This window comes from Streptopelia decaocto (assembly GCF_964273445.1).
Source record: "Streptopelia decaocto genome assembly, chromosome: 12".
In the NCBI taxonomy this organism is placed as follows: domain Eukaryota; kingdom Metazoa; phylum Chordata; class Aves; order Columbiformes; family Columbidae; genus Streptopelia; species Streptopelia decaocto.
The window spans coordinates 6,944,839-6,961,080 of record NC_138667.1 but is presented as its reverse complement, the minus strand read 5'-3'; the positions used below and the strand labels follow the sequence as shown (position 1 = coordinate 6,961,080).

Below are 16,242 nucleotides of genomic sequence, written 5' to 3'. Positions count from 1 at the left end.
GTGTCCCTGCCCTGGCAAAGGTGGCAGGACAGAAAAAGGGGGGGTGAGGGGCTGAGGTGGGGGGCATGCACTTGGGGCAGTAGATCCTGGGGTGCCTGTGCAGGGGTTGAGTTCCCTTCACTCCACTCGAGCACATGGGGAATGGCAGCCCTTGCATCCCTCCCAAAAGAAGCAGAAAGACTCAGTTACACTTCAGTCCTTAATAAATACAAAGACACCAACCACCCTCAGCTGTGGCTGTGGCAGGCACATGCCTGCAAGCTGGGAGAGCTCCCCCACTGTCACACGCTGCTCCAGGGCTGAACCGCACCAAGACCCACAGTGACGCCCTTGCACCAGGGCCATCTCCTCTTCCCTGAAGACCTGGCTTAGGTCTCCAGGGACACCAGCCCTGACGTCTCACGGGGAAGGGGATGGCCACAGGGGGTTGACCCCATGCTGGCCACCACCGCGATGGCACCTCAGGTTCCTCCTTCACACCTTCCCCAGGGGATGCACAGCCGAGCCACTCCAGGCCCTGGTTGCAGCCACATCCACCATGTGTCCACACAGGGGGTTAAGTAGCTGGAGGAATCTCCTCGATATATACACATGGGCACACACACACACCCTACTCCTCTTCTGCCAGTCCCACAGTGCAGCCGGTCCTCGATGTTAGGGCAATCTGGGACCTCCCTGTTCTGAGACACAAAAGGGGTGGCATGGGGTTAGCATGGCTCTTCGTGCCCAGATGAGCTCCACGGGAGGGGTGTTAGTCATGGGAGAGCTGTTCCTCCTGAGCATCGATTGCTGTAACCCCATGGGATGCTGGGGCTCAGGTTCATGCCTGGCTTCAGATGCTGTGGGGATGACAGGGAGGATGCAGCAGGGACCGACCCCCCAGGTAGAATCATCCCCTTGTCTGATCAGAGCCAGGGTATGAAGGGAAATGGCCACTGCCTGGCAAAGTATTCCACCCCCATCTCTCACCCAAGTGGCACCTGGGGCTCCCAGGGTGAAGGATGGGGCTCTTCCCACCACTCCAAGGGTCTGAGCCTTACCCAAGTCCTTGGGGACCTGTTTCACCCCAGCCATGGCCTGGGCGTTCTGGCTGCGAGACATGGCGCAGGGCGGGCGCCAAGGGTACTCGGGCTGCAGGAGGAGATGGAACAGAAATGACATGTTACCAGGGATGTGAATCACGAGGCTGTGCTCTATATTTGATTGCTGGGGTGTGAGGAGGAGGAGGGGAAGGAAGAGGACTGAGCATTCACGTGCCAAGAGGACACATGCTCAGCTCCCTGCCTGGTGACTCAGTGGCCATGGAGGATCCGCTTGCGTGGGACCCTCGTGTGGCACAGGTAGACACTCACCGGGGGAAAATGGTGGAAGTTTTGTCCTGGCGTGTGCTCGCTCGGCATCGCTGGCGGGTATCGGATCTGCTGCCACTCATCAAAGCCGTGGCACATGGGGTGAGCCATGGGGGGACTGTACTGGTACTGGTACACAGGGCAGGCAGGGCCCAGTGGCCCCGGCAGTGGCTCAGCGTGCAGCCTCTCTCCAGAAGCCTGCAAGGAGCCGGGGGAGATGCTGGGGAGAGCCCTGAAGGCACCAACACCCCAATGCCCCAGCTCAGAGCTTCTCCTCCAATATGAGATATGGGGCTGAGGCCCCACAGCCCCCAGCCCCTCTGCCCAGGAAGGGTTTTTCCCCCATGCGTACCTGTTTGTGCTGTTTCAGCAGCTTCTTCAGCTTCTCCTTCTCCTCCTTCTCCCTCTGGCAGTCCTCTTTGGAGGCCCGAAGCTGGGAGAAAGGGGGGGATTAGTGCAGAGCTCACTCTGTCACCTTCCTCATCTGTGGGGCAGGGGATGCTGTGGTGCCCCATGGGAATGTCTGCACTATTCCCCCCCCACATGAGACTCCCAGGAGAGGGGCAGAAGGAAGAGATGAGTGAAAGGAGATGCTCTAGCAGTGACAACTGGCAGCTCCAAGATGGGTACAGAAGCCATGACACTGGGGACAAGGATCTCTGACATACCTTGAGGGGACACAAGACTCCTCCTGGGGTGCTGCCGACAGCACCCAGTGCTTCTCACCTGGTTGTTGGACAGGACCAACTGCTTCTGCAGCTTCTCCAGCTGCTGCTTCAGCTCTTCCTTCTCCTCATTCATCCTCTCCCTGTCACTCCGCTCCCGCTGGAAGTCCTCTTCAAAAATTTTCACCTGGCAGAAGGGAGGGGAGTAGGTGCACCTGGCTGTGGGTGGACACCTCCCCCAAACACCCCCAACAGCTATGTTGCCATCCCTGATCCCACCAGCTGCACCAAGCCCCAGGCAGGCAGGTTGGCACGATGGCCCACAGCTGTGGTCCCTCCAGCTGAAGACGTGGTGGATGCTGAGCTAGGTCCCCCATCCCCACCACTGCAGCACAGCCACCTGTCTTGTCCTGCTGGGCTGCTCCTGGCCACACTGGGCTCTTTACTGGGGGGTGCCAGGGCATGTAGCTCCCTCCCCATCTCAACAGGAGCAGATGCCATGTTGTCTTGCCCTACCTGCTGCTTGAGGAGCTCATTCTGGGTCAGCAGCTCCTGCTGTGGCACCTTCCCAGCCGGCTCCATAGCACTGGCAAAGATGGGTGGTGGGGAGGCCTGGACATTCAGGGCCTCCTCTAGTGCCTGGAGAGGAAGAGGAGCGGGGAGGAGGGGTCAGAGCAAGGTGCTGTGCCCGTGACATCTCCGGAGGGCCACAGGCCCAGGCCCAGTGTGGGAAGTGGGTATAACTGGGCAAGAGCTGGGCAGGAAGAGGTTGATCAGGGTCAGATTTTGGGTCTGAGAGACGAAAAGAGGCTCGAGAATGTAAAAGACATTTTGCAGGGAGGGGGGTTTTCCCTGGCCCCCACCTTGTTCAGCCTCTGGATCTCCTTCTCCTGGTATTCCCGCTGCCTGGTGACTGGAGCCAGCTGCTCCTGCAGGAACCGCATCCTCTGCTGCAGGTCCCTCACCTCCATGGCCAGCCTCTCCTTCTCTGCCTGCAGGACCGAGGGAGGAGGGGGATCAGCCAGGGCAGGGCGACGGGGTGTCCCTGCTGCCCTTCCTGAGGGACTCACCTCCTCTGTTTCAATCCGGGACTTGGCCAGAAGCAGCTTGCGGTCAAAATCCCGTTGTTTTTGCTCCCGCTCTGACTCCAGCTCAGTCAGTGCCCTGCGGGCCTCAGCCAGCTCCTGCTGCAGGTCTGTCACCTGCCAGGAGGGAGAGGGGACATTGGCCTGCCCACAGGGACCCACACTGGAAAGGAGGGACAGGCAGCCCCTAAGTCTCCCCCTACAGCTGGTCTCCTCCAAGCCTCCCAGCAGAAACATGTCCCCCAAGCATTCAGACCTACCTTCTGCTCGTACTTCTGCTTCGTGGCTCGGAAGTGCTGATCCCATTGCTTATTCACCTCCAGCAGCTGTAGGAACAGAGGAACAGCTGAACAGGAGCCCAACCCCACCACCAAGCCAGCCATGGTGACCCCCAGCAGCCTCCCACTGCAAAATCACCTCAGGGTCCAGCTGGATGAAGATCCCAGCCCCAGCAGCGCGTCCCTGCGGCTCCGCAGCCCTGTCCCAGTTTCCCCACACCGTCCCAGTCTCCTCATGCGCCCATCACCCACTCTCACCCTGCTCACAGCAGGGCTTCTCCCCAGCCCCATCCTCACCTCCCTGCGCTGGTGCTCCAGGATCTTCACCTTCTTCTCCTTGGCCTCCAGCTCTCCTCTGCCTGGCACCTTCTCCACCGAGGCCCCACTCTGCTGGACACGCACAGGGGAACCATTAGGGCTTTTGTGGAAGCCGTGCCTGAGACAGGCCAAACACGAGCCGGTTCCCCTGCCACTGCCTCCTCATCTCCTCAAGACCCTGAGAAGTCCTGCTGGTCATACTGGGACAAACTGGGGGCTTGATTAAAATCAGGCCACGTTTGCTGATGGGTCAGTGGGCTTCCTGCCTCCTCCCCAGCCCTCTCTGATGGTGACACTGCCTCCTCACCTGCTGCTGCTCGGCAGCTTCCCTCTTCCCGCTGTCCTGGCTGCTCAGCATCACCATCCTCCGGAGCTCCTGGTTCTCACACCTGCAGGCATGGAGGGACAGGTCAGCACAAAGAAACACCCAGGGCAGTCCTATCCCCCTCCCCACCACCCACCCTCACCTGAGCTTCTCCAGTGCCTGGTTTCTCTGCTCCAGGTCCCGCTCCAGCTTGGTTCGCAGCTCATTGTTCTCACTGTGCAGGGTTTCACACAGTGTCTGGGGGGCGAATGCCAGCAGTGTGAGGACCACAGCCAGCCCCAAGAGACTCCTTGACCACCCACCTCACACCAGGCCCTGGCACAGAGGTGGATGTCCACCTCAGGGTGGACAGGAGGTGCTTGGTGGGGGGGGAAAAAAAGTATATATCCCTGTGAAGAGCCCAACCAGCCATTGCTTACCTGCAGGAACGATGTCCGCTGCTCGTTCTTGTGCACCTTGGAGGCCAGGCGCTTGAGCTCAGAGGCCATGTAGCCCATGCGCACAAAGACCTGGTCCTTGCTGGCCTCCTTGGTGCAGCCGCTCAGTGTGTTCTCCAGCTGCTGCAGCTGGGGCAGCAGGTTGGTGTCCTCACTCGGTGACTGCTCCAAGTCCTGGGGACGGGGAAAAGATGAAGCGCGGTCAGATCAGTTCAAGGAGCATCGCAAAGCTCAGGGCAGCCTTGTCACCGCCAGCCAGGGCTGTAGTGGGAGCTGGGCCAGAGCTGAGACCCTCTGCAACAGCCCTCGGTACGCTGACAAATCATGTTGGCTTTGTACAAGTTTGAGTCCCAGCTGCTGGACATGGGACACCAAGTCCCCAGTTGGAAGGGGGCAGTACAGCAGCTCTTTTAGCCCGTGCAGCTCCCCATGTCCCTCGTCAGTCGGAGCAGACCATGCTCCGGGCTTGCTGATAACAGCGGAGACATCACCACCCCAATCCTGTCTTCTGCCTGAATTCTCCCAGTTGACACCAGGACTAGAAATCCCAGCTCCTGAGACTGTCATAGAATCATTTTGGTTGGAAAAGACCCTCAAGATCATTGAGTCCAACTGCTAACCTAACACTAGCACTAAACCATGTTCCTAAGAACCTCATCTCCACATCTTTTGAACACCTCCAGGGATGGTGACTCAACCACTGCCCTGAGCAGCCTGTTCCAATGCCCGACAGCCCTTTCCATTAACATGTTTTTCCTAATATCCAATTTAAACTTCCTCTGGTGCAACTTGAGGCTATTTCCTCTTGTCTTGTTTCTTGAGAGAAGAGACCAACACCCTCCATGCTACAATGTCCTTTCAGGTAGCTGTGGAGAGCAATAAGGTCTCCCCTCAGCCTCCTGAACAGCCTGAACAGCCCCAACTCTCTCAGCTGATCCTCATAAGACTTGTCTTTTCCATGTACACCTCAGCATGTGCCAGGAGCTGAGGTTTGCCACGTGAGGGGTGGCCTTACCCCAGTCCCCATCTCCTCTTTGCCCCTGTCCCCCAGTATGGTTCTGCAGCTCCCTTGCCCACCAGGAACCCAGGTGTTTGACTGCAGCACCAAGCAGGTGCTGCACAGGATTTAAACAGTGGCTGGGAAAGCCCAGGTCAGGAACACCCATCGGCGTCACAGCACACCCTCACCCATGCACTAGGGATGTCCCCTCCCCTGGTGTGGCTTGTTACCTCCTCCACTGCCTGGGAGACATGGCCAGCACAACGCAACCTGTCTGCACACCCCAGTGCCACCCCTGCGCCAATGGGCTCAACTGTCCAACCACTCACCGTGGGCACCAGAGCCACTCACCGCTCTCCCCATCTCCTGAGGAAACCCCTGCGCTTCCACAGCAACGATCTCAAACTCAGAGGAGGATCCCTGCAAGATGGGGGGAAAGCCAGGTCAGGTCTCCCCAGGGAATGGCAACCCAGGACACTTCCATGTGGAGGCAGGGACCACAGTGGGGAAGCTGAGCCCTCCTTTTGGATTTCTCCCTGTTTCTAGAGGCTAAAGGCTGCCTCCTTTTGCTTTAACTAGATGGAGGGTCTCTGCCTCCAGCCATCCCAGCACCAGCTCTCGCGTTCACCAGACTCACGCTTGGAGGAGATTTTCGTGCTTCCCTGTCTGGCTGGGCGCTGCCCGGGACGGCCTGTGTGGAGCTGGGATCAGGGCCAATGGCTGCAGAGAGGGGAGAGGACAGAGTCATGAGCCTTTTGGAGAGCAGGGCCCCTCCCCACTCGGTGCAGGGACGCGGAAAGCTGGCACCCATGAAGCCAGGCACCGAAGGTTTCCACCCCAGCTATGGGGATGGGACAGAAACCCCCTTCTCAAAGGGAGAGCGGCAATGGTTTGACACACTCTGGAGACAAGAGGGCTGTGAGAAACCCTCATGAAAGTCTCCTTCACACCCTCTCCCTTTCCCTGAGCTCAAAGATCCCAAGTCATCAGGTTATCCCTCCTCAGCCACCCTCCTGACTCCTACCTCCAGTTTCCACCAGGTCCTCCAAGGAAGACGATGCCACCAGCATTTTGTTGTCCTTCACAAGGTCTTCAGCTTTCTGCCGCAGCCTGGATGCCTCCAGCTGAGACTCCTCCAGCAGCTCTCCTGTTGTGGACAATGGAAAGATACTCAACCTCCCTTCCCAAAGGGAAGGAGCAGCTGCGGCAGCTCCATCCACCAGCACAAAGCCTCCTGCTTGGGTGGAAAAGAGCCCAGCATGGTTCTTCTTCATCCAAAAAGAACTTTTCTTGGCCAAATCCAATGGCAAAGCCCTACCAGCAGCTCACTGGCTGCAGAGTTCCCCATGCTGACACACAGAGGGCTGGCTACAGGAGGCAGAAGGGCAGCACTGCATCTCTTAGAGGTCTCTGCCACCTCCCAAAAGAGGCATATTTAATCCTAAGTGGTGCAAGGTCCAGCCCACCAGCTTGGGAGTCTGGTACACCAGTGCAACCCCTCTCCCCACCCCGAGCTGCTCCCACACCAGTGAGCCCCAGTCCCAGGCAGGGACATGGTGACATGATGGGAATCATGAGGCCGGTGGAAATTCAGCTGCAGAAGCGGGACTTGAAAGTGGAAGCTGGGTCACGAGACTGAAAACAAAACTGGGGGTGAACAGGGGGAAGGCAGCCAGGGAGGAGAAAGGGGGTGGCATGACTTGGCTGGGGCGTTTCAACACCAGAATGTCCCCCCTGCTGCGGGGAGCACCCAACATCAGGGGCTTTGAGCAGCACCTGGGAAAAGCCCCTGACCCGACAGGGATTGCAGGAGGTGAGGGCTTTCAAAGGCAGAAGAAATCCCAGCACCTGCGACCTGCTACTGCAGGATTCCAAGGAGCTGACCTGGCTCCATCACTTGCCTTTTATTCAGCCGTTTATCCCACTGTAAAGCACACTGGAAGTTCAGCAAAAGCATTGTTCCCTCCACACTGCAGCATGAAAAAGCCCAGAAATCATGCTCAACCCCCAGGACAGGGACAGTCTTGCTACTGCCCTAGTGCCAAGACCCCCTTCCCCAGCTTCTCATAGCACCTTTCCTAATTACTCCAAGAAAGCCCCAGGCTCGGTGGGTCCAGACTGAGCTGCCCCAAAAGCAAATATTGTCCCCCAGCCACGTGGCAGTTACCAATAGACTTGATCCCCTGCATCTTCTCCTTCAGCCGGGCGTTTTCCTCCATCAGCCGCTCAAAGGCAGTGGGTTCATTTTCCTCCGTCCCCCCACCAGGGTCGTAAATGCGGTAGGGTCCTCTCCCTTCCATGCCAGCCATTCAGTCGCCTACTTCCCAGCCAGGCATCCCTGCAAGGCAAGGGAGCACGGTGTCACTTTCCCCTGGCCCCAACCCTGCAGGGGCCTGGGGCGCCAGGCAGACAGAGGCAGGGTGGCCTCACTGGACAGCTGAGAAATGTCCCAGGTGAAGGCACTCCCCACTGTGGCCCTGCTTGGGTTGAATATGCCGGGGTGACTCATGGCCATGAGAAGTGTCACACGAGAAGACATCACTAGCACCCCCAGCCAAGGCCAGTTCTCAGCCCTATGGGGGGTGGGAATCCCTGAGATGGTCACAACTGCCTGTCCCAACACCCCTGTGGAATGGGGACTCAGTCCAGGACATCCACCCATGCTGGTGCAGACTTGGCCACTGCCCCTGGAGCATCCCACTCATTGCAGGGTATTTCTGGGGTGCAGAAAGGATTGCAGGGGGTTGTTTGGGGAGGGGCAGTGTCTGCAGCCGCAAAAGCCTTAACCCACAGCCGGTGGGCTGTTTGGGCAGCACTGGGGTGGGCAGATGAGCCCCAGCAGCCAGGCAGGGACCCACTCTGCCATCCGGCTCAGCCAGAGAAACCAGTGGCCAACAGCATGGCTTCCCGAATCAGGGCATCAGTAACAGCCAGGCACTGGGCCAGAAGCAAAATCCGAGGAAACACCCACATGCCATTTGCTTTTTAAATTCCTTGTGTTTGTGGGTGGCCCAAGGCCTCCCTCTCGCTGAGCTCTGGGCTGGGGACATCCAGGCAGCACCCCAGCCCCAGGTCTCACCCATCTCCTGGGGGTGATAAAGCAGCTGCTGTGAATCACAGCCCAGCTCATCAAAAACACCCCCCACCCCCAATGCCAGCTCACTATAACGCAGGACAGTGTGGCAGCCAAGACAGCCCTGGGGGCAATGCCAGCTGGGGACCACAGGAGCACCCAAGTGCTCTTCCACCCAGCCAAGGCAGCTGGGTGCTCATGAGCTGGGGGAGAGGGGAGAAGCAAAAGGGGGGGGGGGGCATTTTGAAAGGGGAAGAGGGGAAGCCTGTACCTGAAACCATCTCGACCTCAGACTAATGCTTATGTCAGGAGCGATCTGGGCTGATCACCAGTTTAATGACCTGCCTGCCAGGGAGCGGCAGGGACTTTCCAGATGACAACTGCCACCTGGCAGCATCCGCAACCGGAGCCGCAATTAACACCCACCTCATCGGCAGGTAATTACACATGGCCTCAGCAGCGGTCTGCTGCTGGGAGACGCATTTGTCAGTAGGTCTCACATTCCTCCTGCTTTGCCTACTCCAAGCAGCCCCCCATTGCCTGTGGCCCCATGTGGGGAGCCCGCAGCCCTGTCCCAAGCAGCTGGAGGTGGTGACCAAGGGAGCTGCCCAGCAACTATTTCTGGAGCCCACAGCAGCTGTCAGGAAGCTGCAGAAGAACCAGGGCGGTTTCTGTGCCGTGGGTCCCGGTGCTGGAGCATCACCACAGCCGGTAAGAAATCCCCCACCAAGGGATAAGGAAAACTTCCAGAGCAGACCTGCTGGTGGCCTGGGGACCCAGGAGCACCTCCATCACAGGCAAATGCCATTGCTTGTGGCCATGCTACCTGCCTGGTCAGCCAGAGAGAGGATGGGGACAGTGCCACAAGTAGGCTGGGGACCTGAGCCTGTTTCTCACTGGTGTCTGGTGATGCCCTGGGTCCAAACCCAGGGCTCTGGGAGCAACTGCAAAGCAATCTTGCAGTGAGCATCGCGTGGGGTGTCTGTGCCCTCTGCCAGGACGACCCCAGATGTGGGTCAGAGAAGGTGAAGGACAAGCTGCCCTCTCACCATGGAGCCTCTCCCCACGCAGTTTTGCAGCAGCTTGAAATGCCAGCCCCTATTTTCTTGCACTCCAGACCCCAAAGATGGGGGATCTCCACCCCACAGCACATGTGGGAGGTCCCCTACTCCCGTACATCCCTGTCCACAAGGCAACGTGGCACCAAACACCCAAATCCTGCACTGACTATCTCACCCACCAGCAGAGCTCACTCACAGTGTGACCCCGTGTTCTTCAGCTGGAGAGAGTCACCAAAAGTCTTTGCTATTGCCAGTTCTCATTATTTTATTAAGGATTTCTCTACCCAAGGTCTGTACCCCACCAGGCAGACAGCAGCAGAAGAGTAACAGGAGCTGTTTTCAAACAGCAGCCGGGGAGAAGAACTGAACTATCTCCAGCTGACAGAAGCACAGAACAGCCACAAATTCACCAGCTAACAAGACCCAGTGAGAGGGGAGGGTTTCTGCAGCATCTGAGCCCATCACCGGGATCAGGGCAGGTTTGTCCTGGGTGAGGAACAGCCTCATTTCTGCAAGGAGCTGATGGGACTGAATTGACACTCTGAGGACAGGACCCTGGACCAGGTCGCTGTTCCTGGTCCTGTTAGGTTTTGTTTGTTTTCCTTAAGAGTTTTGAAAGGTGAGATTTGCAGTGAGAAATCTCACATTTCAGTAAGAACACCAGAGGAGGAAAGGGGGCTATAGACAAGCATGTAAAAATGGTTACAAACACAAAGAAAACACAACTAGCACAACTCCAGAATAAACCTCCAAACCAGCAAAAAACCACTTCTCTTTTTGCCAATCAACAGCTTCTAATCTAATCTGACAGTATCTCACAGCCCAGGGGGGTTGAGGGCCTGTCACGGACCTTGGCTGTTTGGCTCATAACCGGCTCCGTGCCACCGGCACAGGCTGCCAGATGCTGCAGCTGCCTGTGGGCATTGCTGGTTGTGAGTGGAGCACTGAGACCTTTAGGTAGTAAATTTTTATGACAACTCAGCAAAAGGAGAGAATGAGAGAGCAGGGGAGACTCCCAGGTGATGAAGAAAGCAGGGCTGTATTTAAATAGCTGTGGCTTGGGAACGAGTTGGCACTGTGTAGCCACGGACTGGTTGTTCCCTCCGCATATCGTGGCCCCAGCACCACAGCCATTGCTACACTGGCCACACAGAAGGAAATGACTCCTGCTTTAAAATTACCAAACAGCTGAAGATACAAAAGGCGGAGGATGCAAATCCTGCAGAGCGAGCAGGCCAGCACTGCTGGAGGTTTGCTTTCAGCAGCGAGACCCAGAGCACAGACCGGCCTCCCGAAGCTGCAGGCTTGGCAGCCCACGAATTCTCATCCCACGATCCATGGTGGGGGTTCAGCCCAGCCCTTCGAAGAGCCGGGTTTTCCTTAGCCCAGCACACAACATTCCCAGGCAGTCTCCTCCTCACCAGGATCACCCGAGGTGAAGGCAAATCCCTGCAGGCTGCTAGCATCGTTTTCCCATGACCGGGACTGCCGGGCCCCCAGCATCCTTCCTCCTCAAAGGAAAAGCAAAAGCCACTCAAGATAGACACTATAGAGGATTTTTTTGTTTGTTTTAATAATTTTACTGGAATTCAGCAAAGTGCCACAGCCCTGGCCCAATTTCTTTTCAACTCCAGAGCACCAGCAGCTCCCCAGACCAGGGACAACCATCATTCCTGGGCTGATGGGCCGGGGTCCCTGGGCTCATTTGCTGAGAAGCAAAAGCAGAGCTGGCTTTAGGAGGAAGTAACAATAAGGAGTTTCTGGGCACTGCAGTCAAGTCAGGAATAATAAAAGAAGAGAAAAGCAAACATTGCAAGGCTCAGATCCCAAAGGAAAAGGTCTGAACCTCCACTTGAAGAATTTTTCTTCCCAGCCTGGCCAGCTGCAGAGAGAGGGTGGGAAAGGCATAAGCCCCATCTGAAATGGAGCAGATGTTACAGATGTGCTCTGGCCAGAAATGCCACCCTTGCCTGAGAAACCCAGCTCCCGCAGAACCTTCACAAAGCTACCTGTTTTGAAAAGGAAGCCAGACTTGGCAGTGGTGCTCCCCTGTGCAGCACAGTGGTGTTTTTTGCAATACCCTGTCTTATGCTGCAAAGATATCTTGCTTCATGCTGTCTGCTCCATTTCTTCCCGCTGCAGAGCTCAGTAGCTATCATGGCTGCTTGACACAGCGCTCCAGAGCACAGCAAGGCACAGCCACCCCTTTCCTTGCAGCTCCAGTGCAACCCAGGCTGCTCCTGTCCAACCTGGTGCACTTCAGCCAGGCAAGAACCAAGCAGCAAAAGACAGCAGAACCACAACGCTACACCTGCAAAGCCACCTTGCTCACCCAAAGCCCAAGAATTGTTTCTTAAAACTAAATCTGCAATGCCACAGGAGTAGATGGTTCAGCTTCTTCCATCCATGAGTGTTTTGTACCAGCTACTGACAAGCAACAACCCACAGCCCTGTGCTAAATAGGTCTCCCTGGCATATAGGTCAGGCGAAAAGGGCATTGTGGGATTTCTTGCAGTGCCAGGAACGATGCCAAAGGCTGCAAAAAGCCTCCACTCTTTTCTTATTGCTTTGCCACACCACGGAGACAGCTCTCATGGACACACCTGGCTAGAACCTTCCTGCCTCCAGAACTCACTCCAGTGCTCAAAGTCCAGTCTCCAGCACGCTTTGGCCACAGTCTCAATGAAATTTGCACTCCAAAACAGCCTGTGGTTCCCTGATACAGGAAGCAACCTTTACCCAGAGGCACTGAAGAATGGAACAGCCAGGTCCCAAGAGACTGCAGGTGCCCACCGAGTCCCATCCAGAGCTATTTTCACCCCAAACCAGGGCTGACAGGCAGCATCTTTCTTTCCTCTGCCCTCAGGGAGAACCCTGGCCTGGAATTGAAGGAGGAGGGATGGGGAGGCAAGCTGTGCACTCCCTCCCCAAAGCATGATGCTGCCATCCCCACTACGTCTATTCCAGCCTCTGGCCCCGAATCCCATGAGGGCTCCTCGGAGCTGCCAACCCTCGGGGTTCCGTCCCTGCCCGGGGAGAACCACAAGCCCAGAAATAGTCAGAAGGCAGATGCGGGGGCCGGGGAAACGCCGGGGTTGTGTAAGGCAGAGCGAGGGGAGGAGCGAGCCCGGGGTGCGGGGCTGTCCGGACCCAGGGGCCGGGGGGAAGGAGGGGACCCTCCCCAGCAGCAGCATCACCCCCCCGGGCCCTTCCCCACCGCCAGGCATCGCCCCCGCCGGTGAGCCCCGGCTCCTCTGCAACCGCCCTGCCCTTTGGGGAGCGGCGAGAGGAGCCGACATCCCCAGCCCTGCCCCGAGAGAGGGGAAACTGAGGCACGGCACGACTGTCGCGACAAGCCCGTAGCAGCCGGGCTGTCCCCAGCAGCGCAGCCCCGGCCCCTTCCAGGGTTGCACCTCGGCCGCCCGCGGAAACCGACAGCCCAGGAAACGGTCAGATACGGGCAGCCTCGAGCCCCGCCGGGACCCCTCGCTGGGGCGGCGATACCCAGTAAGACCCCGGTGCCCCAGGCAGGGCGGCATGGCCCTGTACCGCCCCGAGCTCACCTGCCGTACGCCCCCAAAGCCGGGTCGGCCCCACCGCCGCTCCCGGTACCGCTCAGCTCCGCCGCCAGCACCGGAGGAAGCGCTTGGGGAGACGGGACCGACGGTTCCGCCCCCGGGAAATTCCCAGCCTGACGGACAGGCACCGCAGCCAATCGGCGCGGAGCGAAGGTTATAAAGAGGGAGGGCGGGGATAGGCAGTGAGTGGTCAGCCATGGCGGCGTAGCGGCTGTTTGTGCTGCTGTCCCTCCTGGGCTCCCCGGGTTGCTCTGCTCCCGCGGAGCCGCTCGGCACAGTGGAGCCCTGAGGGGCGGAAGGAGCCGGCCTGCCTCCCCCTCAGGGGATCCCGCTCGCTGGGGAGCGGCAGGCCCGGGCCCAGCAGCGGCTTCCCCAGCTTATCAAGAGACAAGATGGCGGGGCTGAGGGGAGGGCAGGGCGGAGGAGCCACCGTGCACCCTTGGTGCTGCTTCTGAGGTGCAGCCAGCTGGCGGTGTGGAAGAACAGCCGATGGCGGCGCCGTACTACAGGGACCCCAGGTCCTCAGCCGCTGCGGCAGCCCAGGCTGTCCGTTCAGGCCGGGTGCCCAGAGCAGCCTGAGTGCTCCTGCAGGCCCGGTGTGGCTCCCTGGAGCTTTCCTGCTTGGCAGCTGAGGCAGGAGAATTCCCCATCGAGTCTGTCTCTTGAGCTATGTTACACGAGCAAATTACACCTCCCAGGTGGATCGTTTATTACCAGCAATCCTTTGTGCTGCTGCGTTATTGTGCGTTTCATGAACAACAGGATTCATCCAGAGGAGCAGGAACCACAGGGAGCGCCCGCTGGTTTTGTGTAGCTCTTTGGGACTTGCTCTGCAGCAGCCTTTCTTTCTTGTGTTGTTTTTTTCCACAAGGAAGGTGCTTTACGTATATATATATGTAAAAATGACAAAATAGAAGCAAAGAAAGCCTGCTGTAAGCAGACAAGCTCTTTGTTCTCTTCCTGTTCTGGTATTTCTTCCTGGGGTGGCTGGTGCTGGGCTCACGGAGCTGTCGTTCATCGGCGATCGGGCTGTTTCCAGCTGTCCCGGCTTCCTACTCCGCTCAGTCCAGATGGTTACACCGCTTCTTGGCGATTTGATGTTTTGTGTTATAAAAATTAAAAAAGAAAACAAACTCCTTTTCTGCCTGCCCTTCATTCCAAGCAGGACGTTGTCCTGGCAGCCTGGCTGGGTTATGAGGCAGCTCAGCAGGTGCTGGGACGCCGACGTGCTCGTTGTCTGGGCTTGTGCCCAAGGTCTCAACAGGGGATGAGGCAGCAGGACCCCACACGCGGCCAACATCTTCCCTTTTGTTCCCCCAAAGGGCTTGTTTTCCCCCAGAGACCCAGCGCTATTCTGTAAACCCTCGAAAAACCCGGTTTTAAAGCTAAACACATTCCCACGGAACCAGAAAACATCTTGTTTATAAGATAAGGTCTCAGCCTGCAAAAAAATAGCCAAGCCCCAGCTCTGTTTCTGAGCGTACCATCTTGGGTACGCTTGCACCAAAAAAAGCATAGTGGTACTCACCCAGCCGGGTTGCCGAGGGGCTGGGGGGGGTTAGAGCCCTTTGCGCCAGGCCTCTCCGGCTGCAATCCCCAAATGCAGGAAGGCCGGCCCAGCTGAGCTTACTTTTAGGCACAGAGAAGGGGAATTCCCCATGATGGAGGCCCCAGACAGCCTCTGTGTGGTTTTGATAAGGAGCCAGGCACGGCTTAAAGGGCTCCCCTGTGCCGTTACAGGGGCTGCTGAGCCCTGTCAGGTATTAGTCAGCAGCAGGAGGGGTGGGGGGGCTGTTGTGGAGCCTGTGATTCACTTTTGGACAACTGGAGGGCCTGGTTACATCATTCTCCTCGCCTGGTTTCCGAGCGACTTCACCGGGTTTGTGAGCACGTCGTGTGTCTTCCCAGGGAACCTGCTGCGTCTTGCGAGAGGCTTCGTCATTGTCCCTCACGCATTTCCATTCCATTCCTAAGAAAGACGGGGACAGACTTTTTAGCAGGGCCTGTTGTGATAGGACAAGGGGGAGTGGGTTTCCATCCACCAGGATGACAGATGGTCAAAATCGAGGCTGGACCCAGCTGGTGCTGAAGTAAACACCAAAGATTTAAGTGTTTCTGTTTCACAGAGGCTGATTCCAGCTCTTTGCCATGAAGTTGTACCTGGCAGAGCATTTGATCCACACTCGCCAGGCGTGACCTGTGAGGCCCAAAGAGCACCTGGCTTTAGTCCGGGTGTTTGGGTGGTGGGAGCGCAGGTGCTGGGCAGGAAGGGTGAGGAACCAGGGGCTCTGGGACCAGCCAGCAGCTCAGGTACCCGTGGATGTGGTCAGTCAATGGTGTGCCCTCACCCAGCACCTCTCCACCTCTCTACCCAGCTGCTCTTTGTGTTTCTTTCTACCTGAGGTCACCAGCTCGGGCTGGCCCAAATGCCAAGATGAATTTCACTATGAAAACTAAAGGCTTTTGGTTCCCTTGGTCCTTCCTTATTCCTTGGGTCCCGCTGTGCTCACGGGAGAGAACTCACCTGACGGCAGCTGTGATTCATGAGCACGCCTGGGTGGCTGGGAAGATGTGTTCATAGCTGACACTTTTACATACTAGGGTGTTTTTTTTGGCGTAGCGGGTTGGGATTGGCACCTTCAGCAGAGACTTGTTCACATGAAGGCACCCTGATTGCTTTTGTGTCGTTTTGGATCGGGACGAGCTTCCTTTGGGTTGACCCCACTCGTGGGTGAGCAAGGTGGGCTTTGTGCATGGCCAGCGGTGTGAATTCCCTGTAAAAGTGGCCCAGCAGCCTGAGGCATCCAATAGACCCACCTGCCTCGGGTGCTGCTGGGCAAACAGGGTGCATTTCAACCTTCCCAGCGCGATGGGGCAGCTGCAGAGCGGGCGGCGGGTGCAGTCGGTTTGGGTGCTCGTGGGCTTGGTGCGGGGGGCTGGGGGTGCTGCCAATGGGTGACTCCTGGCATCAGCAGCAGGTTTCGCATGTGCCTCGCTGATCGGATGGGTGCTGCGCCGAGGGAAGGGAAGCAGAAGGCTGACAGTGACACTGTGAGAGCGGGGAGGAAGCTCA

The 16,242-nt window shown here is 57.7% G+C and overlaps 1 protein-coding gene across 4 annotated transcripts; it reads right to left on the bottom strand.

The window, feature by feature from the left end:
- Nucleotides 1–185: 185 nt before the first annotated feature.
- Nucleotides 186–14,802, bottom strand: TNIP1 (TNFAIP3 interacting protein 1). 4 transcript variants are annotated; one of them, XM_082063367.1, is made up of 18 exons: nt 14,698–14,802; nt 7,625–7,795; nt 6,482–6,604; nt 6,095–6,177; nt 5,809–5,877; nt 4,440–4,631; nt 4,163–4,257; nt 4,003–4,084; nt 3,675–3,767; nt 3,360–3,425; nt 3,085–3,216; nt 2,878–3,006; nt 2,531–2,653; nt 2,076–2,201; nt 1,702–1,782; nt 1,353–1,547; nt 1,041–1,131; nt 186–680 (listed from the first exon to the last, which is right to left on the bottom strand). In XM_082063367.1, exons 2-18 carry the CDS (start codon nt 7,764–7,766, stop codon nt 655–657), a joined length of 1,848 nt encoding a protein of 615 aa, XP_081919493.1. In that variant the 5' UTR covers nt 7,767–7,795; nt 14,698–14,802; the 3' UTR covers nt 186–654. The 4 variants fall into 4 exon arrangements, with proteins under 4 accessions (XP_081919493.1, XP_081919492.1, XP_081919494.1 ...); XM_082063366.1 differs by lacking the exon at nt 14,698–14,802 and adding an exon at nt 13,155–13,288; XM_082063368.1 differs by lacking the exon at nt 14,698–14,802 and adding an exon at nt 13,155–13,288 and having other exon boundaries at nt 3,675–3,764.
- Nucleotides 14,803–16,242: the final 1,440 nt, after the last annotated feature.